The following is a 21,677-nucleotide window of genomic DNA, read 5'->3' as shown; positions in this document are numbered from 1 at the left end:
TTTCATGTGTTTAGTTAAAGTTCGTGACTCAGTATTAACAGGCTTGGGAGGTCGTTTGTAATTATTTCCGATGCTGGGTTCGATTATCTATAAAAAAAATTGGCTTGAATTGTAATTATAATTGGTTTACTTAGTCTTAGATACTAAGTGCAATCACGACGTCTGTGATGAGATTTTGGATCGTGACAAACTTATATTGTACAAGCACATTGCTAGATGTTCTTACTATTCAGTTAAATCAATTAAGTGACAACCATGAGAATATTGTAGTATGCCTCAAATAGCCAACGAAGTGTACGTGAGTTAAAACTGCATGCAAGTAGAATATATTAACTAATATTCTTCTAGACATGGGATCATATCATTTCAAATCGTTCTCCAAGAAATAAACTACTTCGTCGCACATCTTAGGGGTTCATATGGTTTGAGATATAAGAAAAAATAATCATCCGCATTATTAATACAACTTTTCGATCAAATATAGAACTCAGCATTAAAGCTTTCACTGCTAATACAACATATATAAACCTCAGATAAACAATAATATCTTCATTGCGTTTATGTGGCACTATTTTCATATTAATTTGTTCCAAAAATAATGACCTCACTATGAATTTGATAATAATTTAACTTAAACTTTCCATTTTGTCATTACCAATAAGCTTTTTTTATAGCTACGCATATGTTATGGCAGGTTTAAGACCACTAGTTTTAAGACCACAAATTTCAAATTTTTTTTTTTTTTTAAACTTCCTATCTAGTCAAAGAGATTGACATAAATTAGAATTGAGTACATGCGTAAAGCAAAAATTTATATGTTGTCGAATAATAGTGGACATTTTATCAAGTTGAAACTAATTTTTTTTAAAAGAAAATAGAATTGTTTATCATATAATTCGATGTGGATGACACGTGCCAGTCTATAGCATATACAGAAAACAAAAAAGGGATGGGTAATTTTAAGGAGTTTTTAAGCTTTATGAAGGTATAACGGTATAAGAAATATTTATACAATTAAGTCATATATATATATATATATATATATATATATATATATATATATATATATATATATATAAAGTAAATAGATTTTATTTGTAACCTATTAAAATGATATCTAATCTGCTATCACGGATTAATGTGTACGAATAATTGCAAAAAAAAAAATTATATCGGCGTAACTTAAATTCTAGCTTTATGTGGTAGAAAAGTGAGAAAGCTTTAACTTCTTATCAAGCTTGTCATAGGAGGCTCTAATCGACAAAAAAAAAAAAAAAAAAAAAAGGAGTAGTCTATTGTCTCTTGGAAATTTGGATTAATGCGTTGGGCGAACATTAATATTCAATAGGACGTACCAGAACCAAGACAGAATAAGATTCAAGCATAACCGTAGGAGCAGCTAATGCTCATTTGAGGATAATAGAATTTTAATGGATTTGCGGAATATTATAAGAGAATGAATGGGGAACATCTCAAAAGATAATGCTGATATCTACTATCATAATGATAAATGAATTGGTTTCTTTCCTAATCACTTTACTACATGTTTGACCTTCCAATAATTCTGCAATTATCTGGTAATTTGATTTACTCTTTTATTATTCCTCCTCAAATAGTAATAGTAGAGCAGTGTTTGTTTTGTATCCACCGACTTAAAATTCTGAAATTTTGCCTTTGGATCGTTCAAGAAAACGAAGAGATAAGTAATTTCTACTCTGGACACGTAAAATCTTTATTCAGATGATCATAATCCAATTAGCTTTAGTAAATAACCATCATATACACTACTAGAAAATGACTAAATTCCGACCGTCAAAACGGTCGGAAATCAGTCGGAAATCGAGCTTTTTCGACGGATTTCCGACTGAAAACGATTGGTCGGAAAACATATGGTCGCAAACAATTTGCGACCGAAACAGTCAAAAATTTCCGACCGAATTGGTCGCAAAATGGATAATCTGGGACACATTGAATTTTTAGGGAGTTGCGACTGATTTGGTCGATAATTTTCCGACCGAATCGGTTGCAAATTTGAATAATAAAATAATTAAGTTTTTCGACCGATTCGGTCGGAAAATTAAATAGGAAATAAATAAATTTTCCGACCGAAACGGTCGAAAAATTTAATTATTTATTTATTTTATTATTCAAATTTGCGACCGAATCGATCGCAAATCTGAATATTTTCAGGTAATAATTGCTACTACTACTTGTTTTCGAATCTAAAAATTTTCGGATAATATTCAGCATATATAGTCACATAAAGAACAAAAAGAGAAACCATAAAGAATAAAACCAAATCAAGAGTAATTTGAAGAAAAAAGTGCAATTGACTCAAATGGGAAACTCTTGGAGTAAAACGGTAGTACAAGATGTGAAATATCAGCATACGTTGCTCTAGTGTTTCTTTAAAATTTAACAATAGAGAAACAAAGTGCTATCCACAGGCCACAGGTGGATCTACATTAGGAATAATTCAAATATAGTTGCTACCTGAGGTTTAACTACAAGAAAAATATTTCAATTATGAACAAATATCTTTCATGTTAGAGGTAAAAGAAAATATGAAAATGAATATAAAACACGCCAAGCCATTTTTGTCATGTACAACCAACAACCTCAAGGATTCTAGAGCTTCCCCCGAACTGCAAAAAAAAAATGTTTGGAATTTAAGTGAAAAGAGGGGAAATAGAGAGAGAAATAGATAGATAGATAGAGAGAGAGAAGTGGACTGATCGGAGGGGGAGCCGGTGAGAAAGAGAGAAGCGACGCTGGTAAGGTGGAGAAGACAACGATTGTGAAGAGGAGGGGAAAAGAGAAGAAAAGAAAGAGAGAAGAGAAAGAAAAAAGGGATGTTGGGCGGGGTTATAAAAAAGAATTCCGACCGAAACGGTCGGAACTTTATTTCAATTTTTTAAAATTTTAAAAATGCGACTGAATCGATCGCAAACTAGGTCAAACTAATTAGACCTCGTAAATGACACATTTTGCGACCGATTCAGTCGCAAACAAAAAAATAATTATTTTTTTATTTTGCGATTGAAACAGTCGAAACTTTATTTCAAAATTTTAAAATTTTGAAAGTGCGACCGATTCGGTCGCAAACTGGGTCAAACTACTCAAATCTCGTAAATGACATATTTTGCGACCGATTCGATCACAAAAAAAAAATTATTTTATTTTATGACCGAAATGGTCGGAAATCGCGAAAATATATTTTGTGGTATTTTACGCCAAAGTTTTCGACAAATACGGTCAGAATGTTTGCCATAATATTATTTTAAAAAATTAATTTTTTTCTTCACAAGTTGCGATTGAATCAGTCGGAATAAATAGACGTTTTTTAGTAGTTATATCAATTAACTAGTTGAAGTCTGCCTTTTCGCCAATCTTAATCCTTTACTAACGTGGGAAAAAAAATTTCAACATGGCACACTGCATATGGAGCGAGTATAGGAATTTGAAAGAAAAATTCAACATGACCAACGGATATGGTGGGATGGATGTGATTCCTCCACCCTTAACCAAAGTACTGCGGTTAGAGTTTTGAAAATGGTAAAAAAATTATAGAGAGCGCTTCCCATTTAATCTGCCCTATAAAATGAAAATTTTGATCAGTTTCGTCAATGAGTTAGAAATATGATATGGTTATAACCAAAAAAACAAAAATTGAGCGCCAAGAAATTGAGACACAGTTGTGTGTTAGGATTTTGCCCTAAATTTTTAATCTATTAGGACTTTCTTTTTTGAAGGAAGGGGGAAAATCCTATAAAGAAGTAAATTCCCTTCGTATGCCATATCATTTTCTTGGAGGAAAAGTCTTGGATATCAATAAATTGAGGATCTCTGCTTTCACAACAACGATAACAACATCGTAGTCTTTTAGAGAGTTTTGATTAGGGGAGATTATTCTCTCAAAAATTTTATTATCTTTTTATATTATGATAAATCATATGTAGGTCGATTGACCAAATCATTATAAATTAGTATGCGTAGTTTAATCACTATTAATAAAACGGCCCATTTCTGACCGAAATATTCCGACCGAAAAAAGTAATTGGATATTTCCGATAGAATCGGTCGGAAATGGCATAAAAAATATTTTTCAATTTTTATTAATGTTTACGGCGAATATTCCGTCTACATCCGTCGCAAATTTTGGCGAAAAATATCGCAAAGGCATTTGCGACCGATTCGGTCGGAAAAATTAAAAATAAAATAAAATTAAAAAAAAAAGATTGCGACCGATTCGGTCGCAAAAATTTATTTTGACTTCGTTGACCTCATTTGCGACTAAATTAGTCGAAATATTTTTATTTTTTAAAATTTTCAACCGAATCAGTTAGAAATAGTTTTTAAAACCCCCAACCCCTTTCTTTTTTCTTTATCTCTTTTCTTCTTTCTCTCTTTTCTTTTTCTCCTCGTTGGAAACCCCCTCCCCTAGGCATCAAGATGCTCCGGCGACACCTCTCTCGATCCCCTCGAGCGGTTAGTTTTTCCATCTCCTTCGATTTTTTCTTCTTTGTTTCCATTTTTTGCTAAGCCTCATAGAGAAAAACACATTGTTTGCTGAAATTGGTGTTTGTAATTTTCGTTTTTTCACAGTATCTTTGTTATCAAAACTCGAAAAGTCACAAAGAATGTATAGTGGAACAAGTTTGGGATGATTTACTAAGAAAGAAGAGAGTAAATTAGTATGCACTTTTTGATTTTTTTTGTGCAACTAATTGTTATTCTTATTATGCTTTTATTATACTTTTCATATTAATTTGGTAGTTGAATCTAGGTTTTAGATTATTGTCGAAGAATTTGATTGAATCTATGTTTGAGATTATTGGTTGTTTTATTTGGTAGATGGTATAGTTAAAAATACAGCAGAATTCTGCTAAATATTTTTCAGATATGGAGCGGATTTGCGACTGAATCAGTCACAAAAATTTTCCAGATTTGCGACCGATTCGGTCGCAAATTATGATTTTTTGATTTTTTTAAAATTTATTTATTCTCAAATTTTACGATTGAATCGATTGAAAATTTAAATTATGTATTTATTTTATTATTTAAATTTGCGACCGAATCGGTCGAAAATTTACCGACCAATTCAGTCGCAAATCTCTTATATTTAAGCGCGCCCTTATTTTTCAATTTGCGACCAAATTGGTCGGAAATTTCTAGCCGATTTGGTCGCAAATTATTTGCCATCATGTGTTTTTCGACCGACCTTTTTCAGTCGGTAATTCATCGGAAAAGCTTGATATCCGACCGATTTGACGGTCGAAAATTTGCCATTTTCTAGTAGTGTTTAGTATATATTTCTTTATCGTCTTATTTATGTCTCCAAGGTTTGTGCTTTGTTAGCTTTTGCATGCACTATGTTATTTCGAATCCAATAGTGGTATTAGAGCCAACAATTGAATGAGGTTGAAGACAGATTCAAGGCGGGTTCAGACCAAAATGTAACCAATTTGACATTTTTATCCCCAAAAAAAAACTGTTCGGAGTACTGCATGTGGAGAATAAATTTTCAACTATAATTTCAATATTATTGTTGCTGCATTTTTATAGAAATAAAGCCTCATTTTTAATCCATGTTTGGGCCACTTATAACCAATACCAATTTTAAGTCATGCCCACTTGTAACGCATGAGCTTCAATGCCAGTTTTAACTCATGCTTATTTTAGCGCATGTGCTCTTTTTAACCAATTCTTGGGCTTCTTTCAACCAATATCAAGATATTTCGACCTACACTTATTTTTAATCATGGCAAACAACAGTGATGAAGATTATGTGATTATGTCAAGAAAATCCAGGCCCAGAGGAGAATTGCTATGATTTTGCCTTGAATTTCTCATCTATTTGAACTCTCTTTCTTGAAGGAAGGGGAAAAATATCCTAAAATGAATAAATTTCCTTCATATGTCTTATCCTTTTCTTGAAGGAAAAGTCTTGGATATCTATATATTGAAGATCTCTGCTTCCCACAATAATAATAATAACAACATCCACAATGCACTCTTTTAGAGAGTTTTGTTTAGGGGAGACTATTCTCTCAAAAAATTATTGTCTTTTTATATTAGTGATAAATCATATGTGGATCATTGACCAAATCATTATAAATTATTACGCCTAGTTTAGTATAGATTTTTTTATCGTCTTATTTATGTGTTCAAGATTCACTTTATTAGCTATGTTATTTCAATCCCATTATTAATCATTTAATTGTATCTGACATGAAAGTGAAACCACCTGAAGATTAGCGTTTTGCATCAAAATTAAGTGGATAGTGGAAGTCCAGTAACATCTTCCACCAATATATAGAACCAACATATCTAGTATAGTAAAATAGAATTTCTTCAAACTTATGCTTTTCCTTTTGTATGCATCTCGTTCCCTCTCTCTATCCTATTATATACCCATAAATTAAAGCGTTTTTAAATGGAGCATTTACATTGAACAAATTCTTCCATATAAAATACACAAGCTAACCAATTTTCCTACCACAAATTTTTCTTTTTTCTTTTATTTTGATATTGATTGATCAGCTTCCACCCACAAATTTGGATAGATGTAGACAGCATTACCTCTCTTTCTTAAGCAAAACCCATAGTATTTATATAGAGGAACACTAATTAAGCAGTTGAGGACACCAACCTTAAATACTTGCATAGATTATATTATATTTATCATCCTTCATATATATTTTGCTCTCCAAACTATCTCTTTTGGGCTCCAAAGAAATGGGTGATATGTTGCGTTTGGCAGTAGGAGTAATGGGTAAACCACACTTTCATTTAACTCCACTTTTCTTTTCGATATCTTGGAATAATTTGGATATATAGTAATTACTCATAACTAGTATTACATGATATATAAACGTGCATGGTTTTATTTGTCCCAGGGAATGCCGCCTCCATGTTGCTCTATGCTGCACCAATGTAATTACTTTATTAAACCTCTAATTATATTTTAGATCATATACATAATATCGTTTATTATGTATTTAGTCACATTTGTTTTCCTTGTGTTTGGCAGACTTACTTTCTCTAGAGTTATAAAGAAGAAGAATACTGAAGGATTTTCATGCGTACCTTACGTACTGGCGTTGTTCAACTGTTGTCTCTACACTTGGTATGGGTTACCAGTAGTAAGTTATCGATGGGAAAATTTCCCAGTGGTTACTATTAATGGAATAGGGATTCTTTTGGAGATCTCATTCATTCTCATATATTTCTGGTTTTCTTCTGCTAAAGGAAAGGCAAGTTATAATATCTCATCTCAAGTTTCTGTATATTGGCACGTCTTTTTTAAATAAAAAAATTATTATATAGCATAGTGCATTATTAATTAATTAGGTTTTTTCTTAAAAGCAGAAGGAGGTAGCTAAAATGGTGGTGCCTATCATTCTAATATGCGTGGCAACAGGGATTATATCGTCGTTTGTGTTTCATGATCATCGCCGTCGCAAGGTTTTTGTAGGAAGCATTGGATTGGTAGCGTCAGTGGCTATGTATGCTTCCCCTTTAGTTGTTGTGGTAAGTCATTTTTTCACTGACTTGTAATTTCTCGGCATTGACGGTGGATAATTACTATACACTATCAAGTTAACTTATAACAACAAATAACATTTTCATAACAAATCTAATAAGGTGACCTTAAGAATAGCTCGTAATAACATGTTATAGCCAATTAAATTAAGCTAATATTTCTTTACATTGTCAGTATATATATAATTTAACTTCGTTTTCCATTTACTTTTTTTTTTGGTTATAAGAGAGCAATTTATATGATCACATGCACCGAAAATAATTTACGGCAGTGAAGGGAACTTAAGTCATGTACTGTCTAGTTATTAATATCCCTCTTAGAGATATTAAACTATTAGTATTATCTTAGCAATATCAACCAAAATGTTAAAGCACTTATTAGCTTACATAATAGAAATAATTAGTTATACTATATCTAATATCTTATATTTTCATTGTTACAACGGAAACTTTAGTACAACGGGATCCTACTTAATGATGACATTACTCCTTTGGTAACTACACTCGATTCATAAAAAAAAGTATTTTAAACAATATCCATGTCAATTATCTTAAATAATGTCAAACCACACTCGACTAGCTAGACCCCTCTTTATTTATTTTTTTAACTTTAATTTTTGTCTAATTTACTTATATTGATAGATTATTACAATTTACTCATGTACGTGTACTTAATTATGGGTTGATGGTGGATGCAGAGACAAGTGATAAAGACAAAGAGCGTGGAGTTTATGCCATTTTACTTGTCATTTTTCTCTTTTCTTGCTAGCTGCCTTTGGATGGCCTATGGACTCTTGAGCCATGATCTCTTTCTTGCGGTTTGTATATTCTACCTTGAATCTTTTTCTTTTTATTTTTTCATAAATTCAAAGCTATATATAGATGAATATCAACTTCAACCTTCCCATTTCACTATTCTGAAAAAGTCCTCTTCTTTTTTACTCCTTCAGTCTCCAAATCTGGTAGGAACACCCCTGTGTATCCTGCAGCTTATACTGTATTGCAAGTATCGGAAGAATCCGATAAAGGAAAAACCACAAAAATGGCCAGATTTGGAATATAACGAGGAGAAAATCAAGCAAGAATTCCCGTTGGATGAGATAAAAGAATCGAAGCTAATTGTCACTGAGAATCTCAATACCAAGATTTGAAGCGCGAGCTTTTCGTAGTTTACTTAAGGTATACTATACATATTCTCTCATTGTGTGTTGCCATCTATTTTAAGTTATTATATATGACTTTGTTTCGTTCTTGTTATATATTGCTAAGTAATACTCCAGGAGTTTTAGTTACTATTTCATTTTTGGACAAGCAGGTAAAAACTTACTCGATCAAGGAGTTGCTCACCAACGAGGACCAAGAAATATTTGCATTGATTTGTCTGTTGTGTAACTCTTAATTCTCTTGAGGAATAGGACGAATTTATTTTGTTCCTCAAGCTTCTCTTTTCTTTCATTGTTCGTTTTTCATCTTTTTCACTTTTGCTATGAGCTATATAGTTGACCAAGCAATCATGTATTTTACTCTGCTTTATAAAACATAGATTATTCTACAAGATATTATACAAATTATGACCCCTTAAAAGAAATCTGTTTCAAGCCCCTTTCAAACAGGCAGTTGTCAGGCGTTGCAACAGGAACCATAAAGTTAAGTACAAAATCTTAAATTATTTCTTGACTCATCAGTCACGATTAAGGAAAGGACTAATTAATATTTGAAAGATAATCAAATACTACATCCACGATATCCACTACTACTTTTTTTGGTTGGAAAGAAAGAAGGAAAAGAAAAGGGTAATAGTAATTTTCGTTGATATGGGAATCGACTGGGAATGACTAGGACAGAAAGGAAAGAAGAGGTTTCATTAGAGGACAGTTGAGCGGAATTTCAAAAACCATAGAGTTCTTGGTTATGACCTTATTCTTTTTTTTCCCTCTCCCTAAGGCCTAAACTTCATCCATACTTCAAACTTCCAATTCCTCTCCTTTCCTTGTAGTCCCTAATTGTTTTTGGGCGAATGACACAAATAGTGATTCGCTGGCGAATGACACAAATAGTGATTCGCTACGCTTGCCTGCGCCTCAAGTGCTAGATTGCAGATCTTAAGACAGAAGTAATTTGCTCCATGATCGAGAACGAGACTTCCAACAGCCTTGGAAAGTGCTGGAGATCATGAAAAGCATTTCCACTCAAGGAGTTTACCTTAGTTACTGGGGGGTTTCGGGGAGGTCGTTCAAATCACGTCGAATGCGGGAGCTTTCGGAAAAGGGTAGCCTTATGTGTAAGCACAGCAATGAACCGCGGTATCAAAAAATTAATAGTAGCAAGAAAGTATCCTATTTGTGTCATTTGCCCAAAAACAATTAGGGACTAAAAGGAAAGGAGAGGAATTTTAAAGCACGTTGAGCAAGATTTTTCTTAAGCGGCAGAATTTAAAAACATGATGGGCAGGATCTTCCTTAACTGTTATGCTGAATTCTGGTGATCATCAGAATTACTAGTGCTTCAAAGTTCTGGCGCTTAAGGAAAATTCTGTCCAATATGTTTTTAAATACTGACACGTGGCTATTCTCCCAAAATTAACAGGGTCCAAATATAAACAATGGTTTAAAAGAAGTCCATCCAGTGTCTTTTCCCAAGTGTTTTTCATAATCGTCCACAGTTTAACACTTGGTGGATAATGGACTAGTCACTCTACGTTTCTCCACTTAAATACCAGACTCAGTCCCTAAATTTTGTCTCTCGAATTGGTCATTTTCTCTAGATTAATTCAAAAGACCAGCAGATTTATTGGAAACCACAGGTAAAATATGAGTTCCCCAAAAATGCATCAGAATTACCACACAAAAAAAAGTAACAGAAAAACATCAGATTATGCCAGGAAAGTGAATGCAGCTGCAAAAACTAATAGTCGCACTGTTTCTTAGAAAACCCTTGTAAAATATGAAATTTATTCCAAAACAGCATCAGAATTACCAAAAGAGATCAGAAAAGCATCAGAATTTTGCTGGGAAAGTGGACACAGCTCCAGAAGCTAATATTCCTACTATTTCTAAGGAATATGAAATGTATACCACTTTGTAATCAATAATGTCAGAGGATAATGAAAGAATATATACTGAGTACCCGTCAAAATGTTGAAGACTTATGAACAAGAACGACAGTATCTCACAACAAATCAACACCTACCGAACCTGTGCCTTTGAGACATTATGATTTTCGACATGCATTAATCTGGGCAGATGAAGGCCTCATATACAGAGATTAGCCGTATGACTCTTGGACTAATTTTGATCTCAGGCACCCTCCTAGGATGAAGGATCATTCATGTGCCAAAGCCAACCAACACCCATTTGTCTGTCATGAAATTCAATATTGCTATATAGAAAGTGAGGCAAGATTTAGACAATTTTTTTAAAAAAAAACTGGGGGAAAACAGAGTAAAAGCATAGAGAAGTCAAAATGATGAAGCAGCAAGAACACAAATTGAAGAAGTTTACATGATGCTATGGATTCATCGATGCTAATTGCATTTTTTGGACAAAAAACTAATAACATCAATCAAATACCACGGGTGTTCTGCAATATCAATATAATCAGGAAGATTAACTAAGATAGTAACTAGCTTTCCCCATATAATCTTGAAGAAGTGCAATCAAAATTAATTTCAGAATTCACATTTGCTGTTAGATTTTCCAAAGTCGAGTAAATTATATCACAAAAATGATGTGTTCTATCATCTACATAAAAAAATTGAACCTTGTTGTTTAGTTCAATCCAACTATATCCAGGATCCTTCTTATACTGCAGATTTCTCATTGCTTTCCTCGCTCTCATCTTCTCCAACCACCTGCCAAATCCTGCATACATATTGGACATGATAACACAGCCGGACGTAGACTTGGGATCCAATGAGAACAGTTTCTCAGCCACCCTCTCGCCAATTTCCACGTCCATCCAGAACCAACAAGCATTAAGCAGTGCAACAAAGATAATGCTATCTGGTTCAATATGCATTCCGTTAACAAGCTTCTCAGCTTCATGTAGATGGCCTGATCTACCAAGAAGATCTACCAAGCACGTGTAGTGTTCCAGGGTGGGTGTTATACCATATTGTTCTTGCATAACGTGGAAAAGTCTTGTGCCCTCCCCCACCAAACCTACACGAGTACAAGCCAATAAGACACCCACAAAAGTTGCTGCATTTGGATCAATTCCTTCGTCTAACATTTGGTGAAAACGTTTAAGCGCCTCAGAGCCAAGCCCATGATGTGCATACCCATTAATCAGAGCTGTCCATGCTGCGACATTAGGAAAAGCAATGCTGTGAAACGATGCTTGAGCATCACCAAGGCTCCCACATTTGGAATACATGTCAACAAGAGCTGTTCCAACATAGTTTTTGGATCCGAATGGAGTTTTAATCAAATCTGCGTGAATCAATTTACCTTGCTGAAGTGATCCAAGGCAGGAGCAAGCGTGAAACAGGACAGCAAATGTTGACCTAGTTTGGCTAATTGCTAACCTTCTCATGGTCGTATACAACTTTAACGCACTCTCATGTTGATCATTTTGGGTATATCCTGAAATCATAGAATTCCAAGTAACAGAATTTTCCTGTACTTTGACTTCTTCAAAAAGCTCTGCAGCTTTGCCGATTCCACCATTCCTTGAGTACACAGTAATCATGGTATTGAAGGAAATTAAAGTTCTTTCCGGCATCTCCAAAAACAACTGTTTTGACTCCTCCACTAGGCCAGACATGGCATATCCTTTGATCATCAAACTGTATGAAGCAGGATCCCCCTTGATCAATCCATTAAACAGTGATCTAGCTTCCCCAATCCTGCCTGCCTTGATTAGCCCTCCAATCAGCAAGTTTGAATCATTTAAGGAAGGATTAACTAGTGCACTATAAACCAACATAGCATCATCAAGAACCTCACAGTTACAATAAAAATCAACCAATGCACCAGAAACTGAATTATCCCACTCAAACCCAAGCTTCACTACCAACCCATGAAGTGCTCTACCCTCATATAAAGATCCCAATCTACCGGAAGCCCTCAAAACACAGTCCAACGTGAATTCATTCGGGACCACGTTATCATCCTCTCTCATTGACCTAAACAACTCTAAAGCCTTGTGACATCCACCTTCGACCTTTGAGTATCCAGAAATCAAAGTGGTCCAAGCAACAACATCACGGGTCGGCATTTTCCTAAATATCTCCAAAGCATCAGTTAGCAGGTTACATTGAACATATCCCGCAAGCATCAAGCTCCATAACAACTCATTCACCTGATGCAACACATCAAATAACATCCTCGCATCTTCAATTTCACAACAAGTGGAGTAAAGATACAACAAAGCACTACCCACAAAACGAAAACTTTGATATCCAGATTTCAAGACTAGCCCATGGACTTGCTTACCACGACTGAGCGACTGTGATCGAGCACAAACACTTAGCACTGAGGAAAACGTAGACTCATTTAGCTCCATATAGCTGCCGTGCATCAAAGAAACTAAGTTTAACGCTTCGGTGAACTTACCCCATTTGGAATAACCAGCAATCGTGGTATTCCATGAGACAACGGTTCTGTCAGGCATTTCGTCGAACAGCTTTCGAGCTTGTTCAATTGAACCCTCTTTCATTAGCCCTGTTATGGCTTTGTTAGTGGAGACAACGACGTCGGACTTCGACGGACGAGCATTATTTCTGTAGTAGCATATGTTCGAAAAAAATCTCAGACTCCATTTCCAGCGGTGATGCTTCCAGGTACCCGTAAATAATGGCCTTATAATCATTTCTTTATTTTTACTATCCCGTCAAAGCAAACGGATCAGGCGACTGTAAAAATAAATTTCAAGATGGTCGCAATCTACGAGTTCTGGTCCGACTGATACAGTTTCTCCTCCGTAAAAACTCATGCAGACACATGACTTTGGTCTTTTGGGGGAGTCAATAAATAAGGTTAATGCTCAACTTATATACTAACATAGTTGTAGTAGTTCAATCATCAATTTATTTTTTCTAACCATAAAATAACACAAGTTTATTTTGACAAATAGCCATTTTAACTGTTGATTAAAAACCAGCCATTATTTTAAAATTAATCAGAATTAAATCACTCTTTAATAAGTAAATAATATTTGAACAATAATATCCCTCCACGTATCGTTGGCGCACAACGATTTTTTTATAAAAGCGTCTCCTCTTCTTCTTTTCTCCTTCTCAAACTCCAAGATATAAGAGTTTCATGTGTCTAGCTAGGACGACAGTGTTTTGAAGTTTAAACTTCTATAAGTGAACTTTAGGATACTTCAATTTGCAATTCAAAATTTCAAGAAAATGTCATGTCATCATAATGATATTATGCATATTTTACGATATTTTAATATCGGCTTACCCGTATTTCATTATAAACTTGAGGCATAATAGTGAACTTCAAGATACTGTCCTATAGACATAATGATATTAGGCATATTTTATGATATTTTAATATCAAATTGCTGTTATTTATACCTCTTTTATTGTATTTTTGAGTGTTAATATGGCCTACTAAGCATGTTTACTCGAAAAACGGATAGAGTTGAATTTATACGGAATTCTAAGGATATGTGATATAACTTGATACAAATCGTAAAGGTGAATAGAAATATCGAATACTGTCTGTAAAGAGTAAAAAATAAGCAAAGTTGAAAAAAGGATGATTTAAGGATTGAGCAAGATGAGTCGATCTAATGAAGCTCAAAAAGGATAATTCTTCAGTATGAGAGTATATAATATCTGAATTACAGTGTAAGCAAAACTTGATGCTTTACAGAGATAATAACCAACCCCTTTATAGTGGAGGGATCATACTTTAGATACAATTAAAAATATATAGTGGGAGACCCATGATAAATCAGTTTTTTCATAATTCCTGCCAAGATTCTCTTTCCTAGTATAGTTGTAACGGCTCTTGTCTAAGAGCTCGATATTGTCTCGAGCTCGATATCGACTCGAGCTCTCGATCTTAACTCGAGTTCGATTCTGATTCGGAGCCGTGTATTGATTTGGGGATCCTCGTCTCTTTTGAGGCGGGTTAATAAAACAACAGCACCGGGCCACCAAAATTATGTTCTCGAGCATAGATGAGGACAAAGATCGAGGTTGGATGGGAATGTTTGTTCGAGTGAAGACGTCGGACCTAATACCGGCCAAGAAGATGTCATTTCGCGAAGAATGGAACATCAAGCGTAAGTGTGACTCTGTTGTCATTTCCCATTATTTTGCCCTTTTGTTTCCTTTCTTACTGATATCCCCTTTTGTGGTGCAGCGGTTCCTTGGATGTACGGTGCGGTTCCCGACCTTAAGGACTGGGTACGGGCCCTGGCTTCGACTTCTACTTACGCCGAGTGCTCATGGCGCGATTTGTCAAAGGGCCGATGGGAGGCTAACAATCATGGTAACCTCCTTTATCGCATCATCGATAGTTCAACTTGTTTTCTATACACTCAAATCAATTTTTTTGTGTGTAAATCTGGGCAAGGATGCGGTTTTGAGACCCCTGTCTGGCGAGGAGGAAACTTCGGCCCCGGTTTCTAAATAGGCAAAGGACAATAAGAGAAAAAGGGTCTCTATTTCCGAAAATCCAAAATCGAAGGCTCGTAAGTCGAGGAAGAATATTATCCTTTTAACCTTAGAATCAGTTCGTCGTCTAAGGGATGAAGACGAGGAAGAAGAAAAAGATGATGGGTCTGTACTGGTGGCCCGAGTGAAGAAAACCATCGATGCCCCACAGGCATCTGGATCGATGGTGGTTTACAAGGCTCCGCCTCGAACTGAGGGTATATCGGAGAAAGATTCGGGAAAAGTCCTCGAGCCGTTGGAGATCGAGGATATCTCCCATCGAAGTCAACGGATGGTGGATATGTCTAAAGGGGCCGTCTCTGAATCTCTTTGAACCGAAGAGAACGCCCCAAGCGACTCACTTGGGGCAGTAGTAATCGAAGACTCGCCCACTTTCCTTGTTTTTTCCGAAGGGGCGATTCGGGAAGCCCAAGCTTTAGGGGCCCTCGAGGTATATGGATCTCATGAGGGAGAGGAAACTTTTTGTGATTTGTTTACCGGTGTCGAGGACATTGTCGGCACTAGTGATGCATCGGATCTTTTCCTCGGAGTGAAGCAGGCTTTGAATCGGGTAAGCCTTAACTTACTTCATTGGTATTGCCTTTATGCTTGTTTTTCTTTTCTAACTTCGTTTCTTATTTCTTTGTAGGCCACAGCAGTTCATCGAGAAGCATGTTCTCGGTCTCGAATCGAGCTGCGTCGATACAAAGCCGACCTTCAACGGGTTACGGAGGAGAGGAATGCCCTTAAACTCATCTTAGGGCAAAGGGGAGAGGAAATCAAAGACCTTCGAGCTGAGTTGGCCAAGGCTCGCCAAGAATAGACCGATCTGTCCGAGCAGGTAATGATACTATTAAAATCCTATGGGCTCGATACCGGAACGATGGCTAATTTTTCGGTCTCACAGCTGCAGCAAAAACTTGAGATGATTGGGAACTCTGTGAGGAGGTCGATGTGATAAAGGCGGAGTCCTTGAAGTGGAAAGAAAGTATGGACCGCTTTGCTGCAGAGAAAGAGGCTGCTCGAGCCCAATTATCATCGGCTGAAAACCAACTTCAAAGTATGAAGGAGAAAAGCTTGGTTCAGGCAAGAAGAATAGAGGAGCTCGAGGCTAGGTTAGCCTCCGAACTTGCCAAGGATGAATCTGACGCCGAAGAGGCAAAGGCCGATGCGGATGCATTCGTGGCCGTCTATCGGGCCGATGCTGAAGTTGCTCAACTTCAAGCAAGAGAGGCAACCGAGACTACCAACACTCGAGCACATTAGGTTGCTGAACTTACTAAGTGCCGATCTCTGAGGGAGACCCTCGAGGAGATTCATGGTCGAGGTTTCGATCTCACTGAAGAGAAAAAAAGGGCTAAAGAGCTCAAAGTCGATGCTGAAGCCTTAGCTTCCAATGTTGATGATGATGATGATGGCGATGACGGGAGAAAGAGTGGGTCCGAGAGCGGGGAGGAGCCCGATGGAGAAGAGACTGCCCCCATAGATAACCAAGAAACTTAGCCCTTAGTTTTCATTTTGGTTTTTTGTGTAGGGTCTTGTTCGGACATTATAAATATATATATATATATATATATAAAGATCTTTTCTTTTCCCGACTTTCCTCTATTTTATTCTCTGCCTCGTGAAGATTTTGTTTCATTCATGCCTTATTGAAGATTTTTCATAAGGCTTTAGGCAATTTGATCATATTTGGACCTTGTAGCCTTTACAACTGAGTGAATGCTTGCTCGAACTTGAAATAAGGTAGACCGTAGTCTTTATTAATCGAGTGAATGATTCGAACTCGAAGTAATGTAGCCCATAGGATTAATGGTCGAGTGAGTATTTTCTCAAACTCGAAACGAGAGTAGCTTGTAGGCTTAGTAGTCGAGTGAGTGTTTGCTCGAACTCGAAGTAAGAGTAGCCTGTAGGCTTAGTAGTCGAGTGAGTGATTTCTCGAACTCGAAGTAATGTAGCCCGTAAGCTTAATGGTTGAGTGAGTGATTTCTCGAACTCAAAATAAGAGTAGCTTGTAGGCTTAGTAGTCGAGTGAGTGTTTGCTCGAATTCGAAGTAAGAGTAGCCCGTAGGCTTAGTAGTCGAGTGAGTGATTGCTCGAACTCGAAATAAGAGTAGCCCGTAGGTTTAGTAGTCGAGTGAGTATTTGCTCGAACTCGAAGTAAGAGTAGCCCGTAGGCTTAGTAGTCGAGTGAGTGATTGCTCGAACTCGAAGAAATGTAGCCCGTAGGCTTAATGGTTGAGTGAGTGATTTCTTGAACTCAAAATAAGAGTAGCATGTAGGCTTAGTAGTCGAGTGAGTGTTTGCTCGAACGCGAAGTAAGAGTAGCCCGTAGGCTTAGTAGTCAAGTGAGTGATTACTCGAACTCGAAATAAGTATAGCCCATAGGCTTAGTAGTCGAGTGAGTGTTTGCTCGAACTCGAAGTAAGAGTAGCCCGTAGGCTTAGTAGTCGAGTGAGTGCTTGCTCGAACTCGAAATAAGAGTAGCATGTAGGCTTAGTAGTCAAGTGAGTGCTTGCTCGAACTCAAAATAAGAGTAGCCCGTAGGCTTAGTAGTCGAGTGAGTGATTGCTCAAACTCGAAATAAGAGTAGCCCGTAGGCTTAGTAGTCGAGTGAGTGTTTGCTCAAACTCGAAGTAAGAGTAGCCCGTAGGCTTAGTAGTAGAGTGAGTGCTTGCTCGAACTCGAAATAAGAGTAGCCCGTAGGCTTAGTAGTCGAATAAGTGCTTGCTCGAACTCGAAATAAGAGTATTTCGTAGGCTTAGTAGTCGAGTGAGTGATTACTTGAACTCGAAATAGGAGTAGCTCGTAGTATTAGTAGTCAAGTGAGTGTTTGCTCGAACTCGAAGTAAGAGTAGCCCGTAGTCTTAGTAGTCGAGTGAGTGATTGCTCGAACTCGAAATAGGTAGCCCTTGGGCTTCGTAGATAGCCCCCGAGTGAGAATGGTTGCTTGAACTTGAGTCGGTGTAGCCCTTTGGGATTTATAGTCAAGTGAGTGTTGTTAGAACTCGTTGATTTTTCGGTTGGCAGTCCCCGATTCATGGGGTAATGGTCGGCCCTTAAGCTTGTTTGCATAATAGATCTCGAAATAGAGGAATTTTTCTAAGACATCGGTAAAGAAGAAATTTTTCTTTGTAAGTCATTATACATGTGTTCATGTTTTATGTCAGGGCTCGTGCCAACTACATGGGCATGGCTCATTTGACCATTTGGCCCTTACAATTTTTCCTGTCGAGACCCTGTTGCCATAAAATAACGTAGTAACTTCCTTTGCACCATACTTGATAATCATCGTTGATATGTTCAATGACAATGGTATTCCCCCCAGTATTCGAGGTTGATTGTAAGGAGGCCTCGGATATTGTTGAATTGTTCATAGTTAGCACGATCAATGGTTGCCTCATTAAAAAACCTTGCTGAAAAATCCATTCGGGACAAAACCGGTCTAAGGGGAAAAGAGTGCAACGCGTGCTTTCAAACCTAAGGCTTCGTGTTGAATAATCCATCTTTATTCCTGATCGAATTCATTAATCCTCATCTTTGGTCGAACGCCTGCAAGGGTTAGTTTCGAAATATATAATTGAACAGGGGGAGGGGGTCGTACCTTAGCAGTAGTATTATTTTAGTCGTTTATCACACTGACTTGTAGGATTTCCATTATACGGCTGGTATCGATCTTTGATCGACCTCTGTTCTCGGTTTACAACCCTTTTAATAACGGACCCAGAACCCAACTGGTTGTCTTTGACTCTTATTTTGGATTGATATCGATTATGCACATCGGCCTAAGTAATAGCTGGGTATTCGATCAGGTTATGCTTCAGCCGCTGTGAAGCCATCGAGCTTTGTTCGTTTAGACCTTGAGTGAAAGCTTGAACAGCCAAATCGTCTGTGATTGGTGGTAGATCCATTCGTTCCATTTGAAAACGAGATGTGAATTCTCCTAGCATCTCGTTATTCTTTTGTCTTACCTTGAATAGCTTCGACTTCCTGGTCTCGATCTTTATGGCCCCAGCATGTGCTTTTATGAAAGAATCTGCAAGCAAAGAAAAAGAATCGATAGAGTTAGACGGTAAATTATGGTACTATATCATTGCTCCATTTGTCAGGGTTTCACCAAATGTTTTCAATAATACAGATTCGATCTCATCGTCCTCTAGGTCGTTCCCTTTGATGGCGCATGTGTAAGAGGTGACATGTTCGTTGGGATCGGTCGTTCCATTATATTTAGGAATCTCGGGCATGCAAAATTACTTTGGGATCGGTTTAGGAGCCGCGCTCGGGGGGAAAGGCTTTTGTATAAATATTTTGGAATCTAAGCCCTTCAATATTGGTGGTGCCCCGGGGATATGATCAACCTGGAGTTATATGTTTCCACCTTTTTTGTCGTTTGCCTCGATCCTTCTTTCTCCCGATTCTATTCGTTTGGTCAATTCTTCGAACATCTTAGCAATTTCGGGACTAGTCCCCAACTCTTGCTCATTTGACCTTACTATAGCTGGTTCCGTTCTGTGGGTGACTTCTCGAGGTGGATCGGGCTCCGGCCTGCTCGGTACCTGAGTTTGACTCTGTAGTTAAGCTATCGCTACTTGTTGAGTTTGCAACATTTCGAAAATCATACGCAAGCTGATCCTATTTTCCTCAACGTTATGGGTTTCTCGAGCTGCAGATCGAGTACCACCATGAAAGCTATTTTCAGGTTCAGAACGTTGGTTTGTCTCAATGGCCATATGTGAATTGACGTCTAATGGTACTTTGGATCGAGCCCCAACGACGTCGATAAGCGGCCTTTCGGTCCTGGGCGTCAATTTGTTATTCTCACCTTGAAATTCAGCTTCGTTGTCGATAGGTAAGGCCATTTAATTGAGAACTCGTCGTTGTTTATCCGAAATCAAAGATACTTCCCAAAACAGGCGCAAAACGCTGTGTTTTTGCAGATTTGTATCAAATAATCACTATTATCCTTAGCCCCACGGTAGGTGCCAAACTGTTTACCCGAAAAACGGATAGAGTTAGAATTTATACGTAGTTCTAAGGATATGTGATATAACTTGATACAAATCATAAAGGTGAATAGAAATATCGAATATTGATTGTAAAGATAAAAAAATAAGCAAAGTTGAAAAGAGGATGATTTAAGGATTGAGCAAGATGAGTCAATTTATGAAGCTCAAAAAGGATAATTCTTCAGTATGAGAGTATATAATATCTGAGTTACAGTGTAAGCAAAACTTGATGCTTTACAGAGATAATAACCAACTCTTTTATAGTGAAGGGATCCTACTTTAGATACAATTAAAAATACATAGTGGGAGACCCATGATAAATCAGTTTTTCCATAATTCCTGCTAAGATTCTCTTTCCTAGTGCGGTTGTAACGACTCTTGTCTATGAGCTCGATATTGTCTCAAGCTCGATATCGACTCGAGCTCTAGAGCTCGATTCTGATTCGGAGCCTTGTATTGATTTGGGGACAGTGTTGGTCGGTCTCTGCCTCGTAAGCTCGGTAATCTTTATCATAGTTCGATTCAGATTCGAGCTCGATAATGATATTGAGCTCGAAATTGATCGGTCCCTAGGGCTCGAAGCTTGATAATCTGACTTCGGACCCCAACCTGATCTTCGATCCAATGCATTACCATTTCGCCGAGTTCGTACGAAAGACTAACCAGTTTTTACCGTATACAAAGCCAAAACTAGGAAGTATTGAATTATTATATGATCATAAAAAGGATAGTCGTTAGATAATGAATAAGTGCGAATAAAAATTTATTTAAGTCATACACCTAAATATGTCCATACAACAACATCAATATTATTTGAACCTAATACTTTCGATACGAAATATTAGTTTATGTGTAAACATTCACTAAAATAGCAATAGATAGTTGATATGAACCCATAATTTTAATAATATGTAGTAATAGATTCTAAAAATCATAAAGTTGAACCCATCAAATTTAAATCTTGATTCGTCTCTACCTAAATATCTATATATAATAAAAGGAGAGGCAAAAGCACAATATTAAAACAAGTGGCATAACCACAAAAAGCCAAGTGTCATTGTTAAGACAACATAAACTACCTTTCTAATTAAAAAATAAACTACCTTTCTAACAAAACAAAGTTGGAGTTTTAAAATTATTTTAAAATAAAAAACAAAATTAAAAAAATAAATTGCCAATTTAAATTGGGGAGTAGTTTCAAGTTGGAGTTTTAAAATTATTTTAAAATAAAAAAACCAAAATAAAGAAATAAAAAACTTTCAATTCAAATTTGGGAGTAGTTTCTTTCTAATATGATAGTCTATATCTATATCTATATCAATATCTATCTATATCTATATATAATAAAAGGAGAGGCAAAAGCACAATATTAAGACAAGTGGCATAACCACAAAAAGCCAAGTGGCATTGTTAAGACAAAATAAACTACCTTTCTAACAAAAAATAAACTACCTTTCTAACAAAACAAAGTTGGAGTTTTAAAATTATTTTAAAATAAAAAACGAGAT

At 36.5% G+C, this 21,677-nt stretch overlaps 2 protein-coding genes across 2 annotated transcripts; one reads left to right on the top strand and one right to left on the bottom strand.

The window, feature by feature from the left end:
• Positions 1-6,438: 6,438 nt before the first annotated feature.
• Positions 6,439-9,133, top strand: LOC107829847 (bidirectional sugar transporter SWEET3b). The gene is made up of 7 exons (XM_016657312.2): positions 6,439-6,775; positions 6,900-6,936; positions 7,034-7,256; positions 7,372-7,533; positions 8,244-8,363; positions 8,496-8,724; positions 8,861-9,133. Exons 1-6 carry the CDS (start codon positions 6,739-6,741, stop codon positions 8,694-8,696), a joined length of 780 nt encoding a protein of 259 aa, XP_016512798.1. The 5' UTR covers positions 6,439-6,738; the 3' UTR covers positions 8,697-8,724; positions 8,861-9,133.
• Positions 9,134-11,118: 1,985 nt separating this feature from the next.
• Positions 11,119-13,783, bottom strand: LOC107829845 (pentatricopeptide repeat-containing protein At4g13650-like). Its single transcript, XM_016657310.2, has one exon. The coding sequence runs from the start codon at positions 13,354-13,356 to the stop codon at positions 11,167-11,169; it is 2,190 nt and encodes a 729-aa protein (XP_016512796.1). The 5' UTR covers positions 13,357-13,783; the 3' UTR covers positions 11,119-11,166.
• Positions 13,784-21,677: the final 7,894 nt, after the last annotated feature.

This window comes from Nicotiana tabacum, chromosome 4 (genome assembly GCF_000715075.1).
Source record: "Nicotiana tabacum cultivar K326 chromosome 4, ASM71507v2, whole genome shotgun sequence".
Lineage (NCBI taxonomy): Eukaryota > Viridiplantae > Streptophyta > Magnoliopsida > Solanales > Solanaceae > Nicotiana > Nicotiana tabacum.
The sequence above is the reverse complement of the archived record's forward strand: the minus strand, read 5'-3'. Positions and strand labels throughout refer to the sequence as shown.

Excerpts from the sequence above, each read along its gene's own strand:
- LOC107829847 (XM_016657312.2), top strand. The coding sequence starts at position 6,739 with ATGGGTGATATGTTGCGTTTGGCAGTAGGAGTAATGG. Across the intron at positions 6,937-7,033 it reads TTGCTCTATGCTGCACCAAT|ACTTACTTTCTCTAGAGTTA; the intron begins GTAATTACTTTA and ends TGTGTTTGGCAG. Across the intron at positions 7,257-7,371 it reads TTTCTTCTGCTAAAGGAAAG|AAGGAGGTAGCTAAAATGGT; the intron begins GCAAGTTATAAT and ends TCTTAAAAGCAG.
- LOC107829845 (XM_016657310.2), bottom strand. The coding sequence starts at position 13,356 with ATGATTATAAGGCCATTATTTACGGGTACCTGGAAGCATCACCGCTGG.